Source organism: Anabas testudineus, chromosome 22 (genome assembly GCF_900324465.2).
Source record: "Anabas testudineus chromosome 22, fAnaTes1.2, whole genome shotgun sequence".
Taxonomy (NCBI): Eukaryota; Metazoa; Chordata; class Actinopteri; order Anabantiformes; family Anabantidae; genus Anabas; species Anabas testudineus.
The window spans coordinates 4,299,841-4,311,361 of NC_046630.1; the positions used below are offsets into that span (position 1 = coordinate 4,299,841).

Sequence of the window (11,521 nt, forward strand, 5' to 3'; positions counted from 1 at the left end):
AGTCCAAAAATGAAAATGAAAAATCCGCCAAGTGGTGAGTTAATGTCTCTGGTTTCCAGATCAATTGATGTGGATCCTTTTCTTCATAGTAGTGTAGAAAAATGCCTCTGTCTGGCTTGTTTTAAAACGTTTACTCAAATAGACGAAGCCTCATCGGGGCGGAGAAAAATCTTACAGTAGTCCACCTCATAGGCAAAATATTTCTCAGAGAAATACAATTTTGTGGTAATAAATAAAACCTAAAAAAAAGTGTTCTGCAGGTGAGGAATTATCATGGTTATTATTAATTATTGTAACTGTCACAGGTGTGGGTACAGGAAGGCATTATACCCTTCCTAAAATAAATAGAAATACTCTGAACCTCTATATAAAATCATATCTTTTGCTGATTTAACTCCAACAAAGAAATGTTTCTTTAAATTGATTTTAGCAAAAGAAAATAAAGTTTAACAAGGTGAAAGGAGCTTTAAACAAAGAGATTTAATACTTTAAAGGACACAAATTCACTCACCTCGCTCTAACAATACGTCATGAACATGCCAGACAGTTTAATGTGATTTCATCTTTGGCTCTGAAGCCTCCTTATGAGAAAGTGCAGACCAAAAGGAAAACATTGCACATCATTTTATTTTTAACTTGCGTGTCCTCCTTTTGGCTTTTGTGAATAATTCAGTAGTCAGGTAGAAGTAAAAGCTTAAAGCAATTGGGTTATTTTTACTCCACCATAATAACTCTCTGTTCAGGTATAAGAAAAGGAGAAAGCGTAACATGAAGCAGTAGTAGCAGAAAAGTGGGGACTATATTGAGACGACGCACACTGAACATAAAGCAAATTGCTTATGTGATGGATTGTGTCATTTATAAATTAGTATACAAAACAAGCTGCTCTTAAAGAAGCTCTGTCCAACCACTCCTCCAGGTTAAGAGCCACAGAGTCTGGTTTGTGCCCACACACTGACCCGTCCTCCCCATCCCTGACTCACAGCCTTAATGGATGCAGCCCTTCTACCTCCACTGTCATAATAAAGCAAAGTTAAATCACAGTTTTTGAGACAGCATTGTCTGGTAAGTGGAAATAAACACTCCTACCCTGTCTCCCACATATAATTTCTTAGTCATACTGTCCCACCCACAGACTCACATCCCGTAAAGGTGAAACCAGAGACTCTGGCTCATGGAAAAAAGTTTCTTTTACTTGAATTGAATTTTAATAAAGTTTTCTTAGAGGGCAAAGACATGTTACTGGAACATCTTTACTCATTGTTTAGCTTTAAATGTGTTAGCAACCATCCTTTAGTGTCACTACCACTAAGCTGTATGTTTAAAATACAATTTATACTGTAGGTAGTATTATTATTTAGTAAACTCCCGTTTCACAGCACGTGACATTTTACTTTAACTTTACTGGTGGACCAGGGTCAGCATGGACACACATGGCACCTGTCGATCATGTTGTAACGTTGTGGTCTGATCATGTTCTCCAGCAGTTTCTTAATAAAATCTAAGTAATGGAGAAATATAAGAAAAATAAAGAACATCATGCCATGAAGAGATTATCGAATATCAGGGACTTTACTGAGGGACCTATCTAATTCAATGCGCTGACTCAGACTCTGCTCTGCATCACAGGCACCTCTCAGGTCAGATCAACAGTTTCTACAAGACTTTTCTTTAAATTCTTCACAACACTAAATGTTCACATGGTTCAAATTTACAAACTGCCAAAATAAAGGCCACTCACACCAGTGACGAATGAATCTGAGCCTGGATCACATGGTATTTGAGAAATTACTCCTTTAGCTGAGCAGAAGAAACCACATGAGTGATGTTTGTCTTTTCGTGCCGTACAATGTAGAAAAGGCAATGAGCGAAACATTTAACAACAGTAGTTTCTGTGGTTTCCAGCTCACCAAATATAATATCTTAACTGAACTGATGTGATAAAACTCGACCCACGTCACAATTTAAGATGCAAGGTTATTGTCTTACCCAGGACAGGAATCAGCTGCTAAAGTATTACGCAGAATGACAGCACCTGGCATTATCTCCTGAGAGAAAACAGCCCATTCTCACAATAATGGCTGGGCCTGACACCCACCCGACATCCTATAATCAAAACCAAACAAACACATCTAAATTAGATCGACTAACATGTAACAGGAGCCATTACTGGATCTGCTGAGGAACATGTGCTGCTCTAAATAACACTCATTACCTAAACCCGTGTGGATAAACTCGCTCATACTCACTTGTTGAAGATGACTGTGCAGAGTTTTACATCATAGTGCAAGAGGCACCACATCAAAGATTTATAGAGTAACTCAAGTGCCAAACAACATATTGGAACACTGAATGCATCCCTGAGGGAATAATCTCATTTTAACAACTGCTCCGAGACACTTTATTTAATTGTCCTACATGAAAACAAGAGAAAATACTTTTTTACTCTTTAATAGAAAAGCAAACATTAGATATAATTCCCCTACAATAGTGAGGAGATGCTATCCTCTTCTGCGCGATGGCCCACCAAAGAGAAGAAGTCAAAGATGAACCGAAGGTAAAACACCAGGGGAGTTACAGGATGGTTTGGTACTGATATCTTGACCGGGAAACAATGAGCACAGAGAATCTCATTTAACAAGCCAAATTCCCCCAACTCACACAAATACACACACATGCTCACACACACACACACACACACATCTCAGCCAGAAGCACACAGAGCCCAGAGCTCTCTCCACCACTCATAAAATAAGTGAAATGCAACCCCCATTGTGTAACCGTTGCAGCATTAGCAAAATGGTCTTTTTTTTTTTTTATTCTAAACCGTCACTGGCAGAGAACTGTTCCAACTCAAACCACAGCAGTGGAGCAAGAAGAAAGAATATGATTAGAATATAATTATTTTTATGTATGCACGCTTACCAGGCTGGTGGGGGGGCGGGAAAGCAGGCTATGTGAAACGGCTCAAAGGTAGTAATTAAACAAATCTGTGGATTACGCAATGCAATTAAGTTGAATTCCCAACTGGCTTTATGCTTGTAGATGACAAACATGTAAGACAATGTAAACATTAAATGTATTAAATCTATCGGCTCTTCCTTTAGTGATGAACAGGCCAGTTATCGTTTTAGCTCATTTAGATCCCAGATACACCAGAGGGGGGACGGAACAAAACAAACCTGACTAAACTGTTTTTATTTCGCTTTTATGTCTTAATCACGTCTCAAACACTGTTTGTGTTCGACAGATTTAGCATTCTTCAAAATATCAAAACTTTTTTTTTTTAAACAATTAAACAAGCTGCCTACATTACCCATAATCCAACTTAACCGCTAACAGTTCAGAGATCAGAGATTCAAGTCTGTTAGGCAATCAGCGGCTAATGTTTCCTCAAAGTTCAATTGGAGATGAGGAACTGAACACAGAGGGAAGCTCATATCTGTGTAAATAGCTGTGTTAGAAACTTGAATTCATTAATCCAGATATTCAGTAATGAGGTATGAAAATCTGTTGATTGCTCAAGATGTGAATGTCAAGTCTAAATAATCTTTTGCCAGTGCAGACTTGATGAATCTGCCTGAAGAAAGCATTATGCTTTTTTATTGTTTATCTAATGAAAACATGTATATAGCTATAATAAGAGTGTTCTAAAACACAACAGAACACTGTAGGTTTCATTGTCACTATTATTAATATAATACAAATATAATTTGTGGTTGAGGAGCTAAAACCCTTGGATTTAGCATTAGTAAGTGTAGCCTGTGGGAGCAGTGGCGGCTAACAAAAGTCACGGTGTGTTTGTGTGTTTCTTTCTCTTATAACGAAGGTTGTATAAAAAGTCTTTTCAGTGTTAGTGCAATCCAGTTTATGAGCTGCACAGAGAGTTAAGGTTTCAGACCTGCAGCCAGTCCTTCCAGTAACATGCAGTAGATGTTGTCCTTGAAACTGATGTTGTGTTTGGAAATGACCGGCTGTATTACTGTCACTATTAAAACTTAAAATTATACTACACCCATTTAATATAATACTTTAGTTTACAGTCTAACTCCCCGAGCTCTGTGTTTTCATGTCCAAATAAGTAACGGACACCTCTTAAGAATTTAATAACACAAGAAATTTCTGCTTGATCTGGGATTATGTCCCAGATTGGATGTAATTTATGCTTTACAGCTAAATTGTCTTTGTTGATTAGAGTTATTTTTGTCTGTAGACTTAAGTACAGTAATAATTGCAGGTCCCATTCCAAGTGTTAACTTTAAAGCTCTGCGATATGGTTTTTAAATAATGTTCTATAGTGATATGATCCAGATTCTGCCATTGATTCTCCTGATTCGAACACTGCAGTGACAACCCTCTCCACTTTGTTCTAACAAGGGTCAACTTAAGCTCATACTTTGACCTAATGACATCCTGTACAGTGGGGAAAACATCTGTTCTATTTACCTAACTGGGACTAGACGTGAGTGATGTCACTGCTTCTAAGGAAAACCCAGCTTTTTGCATGAACAGATGTAGATTCATTACAAGCACAGCTACATGTGTGTGTGCCAGCTAATGTGCGACGGGCTCATTATCCCCTTTAGCCATAACAACACCGCAACAACATAACCACAAACATAAATGCATACATACTGCATATGATCGTCTAATCACCAGCTGTTTCTGGTACTACCTCTCTAGCTAATGAGTGCATTAGTCCAATAGAGGATAAGGAGGATAAATATGAACCGACTATGGAGATAAAAAGCTAATGAAAGTTGTCCACCAGGCTAATTGTGCACTGTTGTTGTGCTTTTAACAAGCAGTGGTAACCACTTTCATCCAATTATTAGCATTTTGTTTTCTTTAAAACGAATGCCATCGCTCATGCAGTGTCAACGATCACACAAACTTAACCGTGTTATTTAACAAAAAATGCAGAGAATAAAATGGGATCTATGAAAAGCTGCAATGCTTCTCTTCCTTCGTTGTGTTCATTTAAAATTTCTAATTGGGTTTTGTCTTCCTGTTTTCCTAGTATGCCTTTAAAACTCTCAAAACACAGTTTTAGCATGTTGTGAACAGGCAAACGCTAAAAGAGCTGCTACGCAGAAGGTGTAAAGTGTGTGTGCCACATGCAGCAGGAGGGCTGGGGATGGAGCCGTAAGCATGAAAGTGTAGTGCATTTCTTTTAATTCCACCTCTTTATCTAATTACTGTCATGTTTCACTAGAAAGATTTGGCAAAGCTGTTTTTTAAAGTAGATTGAGGATAGTTGTTTCAAAGTGGAATCACTTGCATTACCAGATGTTTTCCTGGCCACTGGAGGGCTGAGGAAATAAATTAGAAATGCAATACTGAGAAACGGCATTAACACCTCACACTGTGATGTTGCTTTGGTGAATAGTTGCTTATTTTCACACACAGAACATATGAGGCAATATTAGCGTTTATTTGGACAGTGATGAACTGAATACTGTTGCATTTTGGGGGATTTCTACTTTTCCTTTTCTGTTCAAGTAGCACTTTTACTGCACTACCTTTATTTAACTAGTTAGTTTTTTAATATCTGATAAAGTTGCGCTAACAAGTGGTGAGCCAATGTAAAAACCAAAACAATGAGCTGAAAGGCACTGACTCCCTGCAGCTAAGTTAGAGAATAAGTAAGCCAGTAATACAGATAGTGTGAATACTTAATTAATTAATACTAACAGAGGGAAGTTTCTCTTGTGTTTGTCGCTTTATCACCACAGATAACTACTCTCACATTACACATACTCATTTGATCCACTGTTAATAAAACAATAATGATTTTTAACAGTGTTCATGTCTTAGTTCTGGTTTTAAACAGTATATTTAATACATCTCTTGCAGAGTTGATGAAAAATATTTTCACACCATGCTGAAATCGGATTTCCTCTTTAGATGATGATAATGGGAGGAATGACTACCTTATTTTCTTTCAAAGTTGTACAAAGAAATTAAAAGAAAAGTGTGAGTAAGTGACGGGGAGGGGGCTTTTCTTCCTTTTCAGAAATGGCTCTAAATCTGATTAACAACATTCCTTGTTTGTCACTAATGCTACATCCTGGCTACAGAACAGTCAGCTGTCTCTGCTGTTCCCAGGAAAAGTGGAAGTGTGTGTGTGTTCATCACACACTACAACAGATTCCACACCATCATTGCCAGGTACAGCTGAGACCACACACTTGCTCATATCAAAGGAAACGATTAATAATGCGGAAGCGCGGCGGCTAATCTGCAGGCTGCCGGCTAGTTTGACAGGGAAGAGGAAGTATTTCTGTCGTCCTGATAATCTGAAGGATTACAGGCCATAGCTCAGTATTGCTCTCAAACAGGAGTCTGTGAAATTTGCCAATACACTGAATTTACATAGAGCAAGTTCCCATAATGGACTAGACAACCATGTTAATGCAAACACACCCTAAAAATCACTGTAAGGCTCTGCAGAGGAAAAAGGCTGAGTAGAACCGTGATGAGCCATACATGGAGCTGACCAGCCTGAAATCCCAGAGTTGGGCTGAATTTCATTATACTGATTAGAAAGTCCCGAAATTGAGCATGAAATGTGTTTTCTGATCATGCAATCAGAGCGAATCACCATATGTGAGCAATTTGATCGGCTGCTTAAAGCCAAATGTCAGTGTCCTGTGATATGTGAGTGGATCCTAGGGTCAGCTTATGTAAGGCCTTGGCTTAGGAACCTAAGATTTCAGACCTGACCTGAACTTTTAGTAACAGAAATCTGATTTAACATTTAAGGAGTTGTCATTTATTTAGTGTTTAGCCTGTTCTCCTTAACTTCTTGTACTTTATCTAGAAATTTCCTTTCTTTTTCCCAGCACGACTAACGGCACACAGCCGTGCTAGTAGCTCTCGTTGTAGATAACAATCACACAGTTAAATTGATAAAACCATGATTAGACAGTTGAATTTTTAGCTCATTATGGCCCTAGATGAAAATACACATTCACTGAAGTCTACAAAGACCACGAATATTTGCACCAAATTGCACAATAATCTATCAGTCATTAAGACATTGCATTACATTAAGACATTTAAGTATGCTCCAAACCTTATCTCAACAACAACAACAATTTCCCCAAGGGGATCAATAAAAGGTGACATCACTAATGTAGAGAGGTGTTGTTAAAGGCTTCCGTGACCCAGACTCACAGAGCTCGACGTTCTAACTAGAGCTTTCTTAGTTATTTTAATTTCATCCGACTAACACATGAAGCGTTGGACTGAGTGTAGCAGAGCATGAAGGAGGAGGGATTGGCAGAGTGGGGTGGATCGATTTTAAGTCTCAAAGTGTGGTAATGTCAAAGTGTCTGACAGTTAAACCAGAGGCTAATAAACCTTGAACTTTTCTTCATGCACCACCATGAAAAAACGCAGTATCTATTGGACATTCACGTGCGCAGACATAATACTGTGTAATGCAATGCAAAGGCAATGTATCATCATGCTCTATCAGAATGCAAAATCACACCGCCATACAACAAAAAATGTTTTAGAGACTTCCCTTTTCAGTTCTTAATCAGAAACGGCTGTGGAACAAAACGTCAGGACAAAGTTAATCTAAAAGGTTTGTATTTCATGGCTTCTCATCACACAAGATGGTGATGCCAAACTATGACCTTATCACTTTGCCAAGATTGTTTTTCCCCATAAAGACTAAATGGAGAAATGTGCTGTGCACATCTGTGTGATTATGGTAAATGGCTCCTCATCTATACGTCTCAGCAGGTAGCTGGTTAAAGGATAACTGCTAATGTCTAATAAAAAATAAATAAAATGCATGTACTGGATATCCTAAAAGTAGATTTTATGTTTGTTAGAACTATTCTATGCTTTTTATCTTCAATAAATAGTTTCTTTAGTCTATCCTTAAAATCCCCTAAACAGAAGCCCTTGTGGCACCTTTTCTGGAAATAAATGTTTTTTACTTTGTCATATGCAGGCTTTAAAATCAATTAAATACAACTTTGCTCATTCATTGAGTGTGGATTACATTTCCATTACTCTACAATGTGGATGCACACAAAATCAGTAATTCTGCTTTCACTTACAGTAAACACTGCATCCAGCCTCTTTTGGAAAGATGCTGATTATAACGAAGTCTAAATAACACATTGTACTGATAGAATCAGGACCATACTTCTTTTAAGTTGGCTTTGAACCTCTTGTCATTCATTAGATAATCTGTAAGAAAGCTTTCTTATTAAGGCCACTCGGTTTAGTGGTCCTGTGTGCTATTTATATGTAGCCATTACTCAAAATAATCTTGCTCATTTACTGTTGTCCCTGACAAACTCACCAGCCTGCAGCAATCGTTAGACACCTTAAAAGTCCACATTTCTTCATCTTCTTTTTATTTTACTCATGTTTAGTCATTGTTGAATGCAGAATGACAACAGCACTGCTGAGTTGACAGGGTTTGTAAGATGCTACTGGCTTCTAAGTTTTAAAAGGTCAGTAAAGTGTAGAACCGTTTGATACACTACAGTGGATTGTAAGTCTCCAGTTTGTTTATATCCAGTCTACAATAGCAAGATACTTTTAAGAAAGCACAACTTTAAATAATTTGTATTCCCCAGACATTGTTTAGTTCCCACTTTCACAGCTTCATCCTTTAAGTTCTCAATATGTGGGGTCACTTATCTCAAATGGTTTCTTCACACGAATAAAAATAAAGCACTTATTAGGAGCTTATTAGGGGCACATTTAATTTTTAAATATCAGAACAAACATTAATCTCATTTTAATTTATATTAGTTTTGTCTCTCATTTAAAAAGGATGGCTGAGTTCATGACCCCCATTCGTTTGTGCCCTGAAGCATAAATAAGTCATGGCTGATCATGCAGCCATCACTACAAGCATCTGCACACATAAGGTACGTTTCACACTAACATATCTGCAGACTACTCGCATCGCACCTGTGCTGTGGCTGTGATCTGCCTCACAATCATAAAACAGCTCTCCTGCTTTTGAACTGGGGCTCTTATTTTCCCATGCTCAAAGTATGCAGTCTTGGCTGCTTTGTCGCTGAGGCTCGGATGTTTGTTTGTTTCTCGATGAGTTTATGAGTCCTCCCTGATGCTTTCACTAAAGTATGCGAGCTGAATGCTCATCACATCGTCTCCTGGTACTAACAGGTTGACTTGATGAAGTGGATTAAGGATTGATGGGGAAGCGTGGAAGGTATTCTTAATGAATACTGAACACATCCCCTGTGGGAAACTGATAAAGAGTGTGCCTGCTTGCACACCATCTGCCTCGTTGGGATTGTTCCTGGTGATAAAGACCAGATAAACCTGCAGAATATCACAACTTTAATTGTTCTTAATGACATCTCCTTCTTTAGTTAAATGTTCCTGTCTGTGGTTTGGTTATGCAGTATCATTACAGGAAAATGTGATGGTAGTGTGTCAATCATCCTTACTTTAAGTTTAGACTATGAAGGATTTGGACAGAGTGGGCCAGACAGACGTATCTGAACTACACAAACAGCAGCAACGACAAACCAAAAGTCTGAAATGTCTTAGTTCAGTTTAGTGGACAGACTGACGGAGATGCTGCAGTTGTTCACTGAGCCTTGGACAAAAGGAAAAGAGTGGGGTGAGTCAAGTTACTTGTTCTGTTGCTCTGCCTATAACCACAGATCTACCACCTAAATCAACCACCCAAAAAATAATATATGCACTTGCATAACTGTAAAACCAGTCTTCCCATTATTTGGCCAATAGGAAAACAACTATTCAGTGAGGAACAAAGATGCGATTACACAAAGTATAAAAATCCCTGCGACTCTTTCCATAGAACTGTCTTGACCACAGTGTCTTGTGTAAGGAGGTGTGGAGGGAGGGAGGGGGTTCAAAGACATTGTGAAATGGTTCCAATATGTGAGAGTGTATTACATATTCACCCCCACTCATCTCCCTCCTCTGACCACGAATATCGCGCTGCATCTGTGAACTGAAAAACAAACAAACACAAACAACTCTGAAACCCTCCACTCCGTATCACGTCTTTCACTTTCTGCCTGGACGGTGCCGTGGGTATCTGTAAAACAGCTTGAACAGGAAGGGGAACAAACACAAGCTGTGTGTGTGTGTGTGTGTGTGTGTGTGTGTGTGTGTGTGAGAGAGAGAGAGAGTGTGAGTGTGTGAGAGGGAGAGAGAGAGGGCAGAGGGTTTGAGAAAAGAGATGGAGATGGGATGCTGTGTTGAGGGAAACTGAACAGAATAAAACTCATATAGATGAGATGTATTTAATAAATACACTAATTTAATTTAAATTTAGTATTAAAACAGAATTTACATTAGGACTCAATAAGTGAGATCAATCAGTAATAAATGAATTGTTATATTTTATATTTTTAATTCTCATTTATTGCATCTTCAGATTGTTGAAGTTCAGATTGAACCGATTTTCATTCTCACGCCACTTGTTGACTTTATTGATCCGTTTTTAGGACTCGTTTTGCGGCAGGATGACCTGTTCAGGTGACGTTTACTCTGTTTTACACTTGGTCAGGACACAAACCCAGTCACGACCTGCGACTCGCCGTTAACGGGGCTTGAATTCGGCCTAAGGTTCAGTCGGTTTAACAACTCCCCCCGAACATTACGCACATGTGTGTAGACCCAGGTATGCACTCACCCGTGAACCAGGCTTCTGTGCGGAGACTTGTGGCAGGTAACAAAAAAGCAGAGGCGCCAAAAAGTGAGCAAAGGTGACGATTAGGAAACTTGACAATAACATAATTGATGGTCGGTGAGCGGCGGCGGAGCAGGGAGCGGCAGGTAGGCTGTGCGCTCGGAGGGTCCGTGCGTCGCACTGCTGATCAACAGGTCCACACCGTGGAGAGGAAAAAGAACACGCTCCTACTTTCCTTGTCAGTGATTTTCCTTTGTCTACTTCTCCAGTAACTATTCACATAGTGTCCTGCGTGGGTTCAGAAATCATGACTCGGCGGTGACCATTGTGATTGGATTTATCCACTGTGGGAGGATCAGCTGTTCATTGCGGCTTCCACAGGTTGAATTTCGCCTGGATCCATTGCAGCTTCATTTAAAAGCAAAGGAGGGAGCAGCAGCACTGACGGACACGGGCACTGTCCAATAACAGCGAAGGTGAGCGTTCAAGCCCCGCCCTGATCCAAAATTAACTCCCCAAAGAAGAGAGAGGCTGGTGGGGGGGGGGCACTCAGCAGCTGCAGGGACACTCAGTGTATTATCATAAGTCTTTGAGAACTGGGACAATGGCTGAGCAATTGTGAGGTCAAATTTTAGGTTCTTATCCCCATTCAGAGACACATAATGCTCTATAATAGCCCAGTGTCCTGCTGCCGTGACATTTAGCCTGTGCACTTGGGTTACAATGGAAAACATCTATTGAGTAAAGTCAATAGCTGTCACAAGCACCGCAGGGGGTCGGCCTGTGTTTGTAGATTTGGAAGTGTGTGTGTGTTGGATGAGGATTCAGTGGTTGACTGGGTAAAAACAGCTG

General features: G+C 39.4%; 1 protein-coding gene across 4 annotated transcripts in view; it reads right to left on the minus strand.

Annotated features, from left to right (window-relative positions):
- The window catches only part of smoc1 (SPARC related modular calcium binding 1), a 38,928-nt gene extending 27,844 nt beyond the window's left edge, over positions 1-11,084 (minus strand). For 3 of the 4 annotated variants that reach the window (XM_026340505.2, XM_026340504.2, XM_026340503.2), the window contains exon 1: positions 10,673-11,084. In XM_026340505.2, the coding sequence (XP_026196290.1) occupies positions 10,673-10,774 (102 nt within the window). In that variant the 5' untranslated portion in view covers positions 10,775-11,084. The remainder of the gene's footprint in view (positions 1-10,672) is intronic. The other variant, XM_026340506.2, reaches the window with a different exon arrangement.
- Between the last annotated feature and the right edge of the window lie 437 nt (positions 11,085-11,521).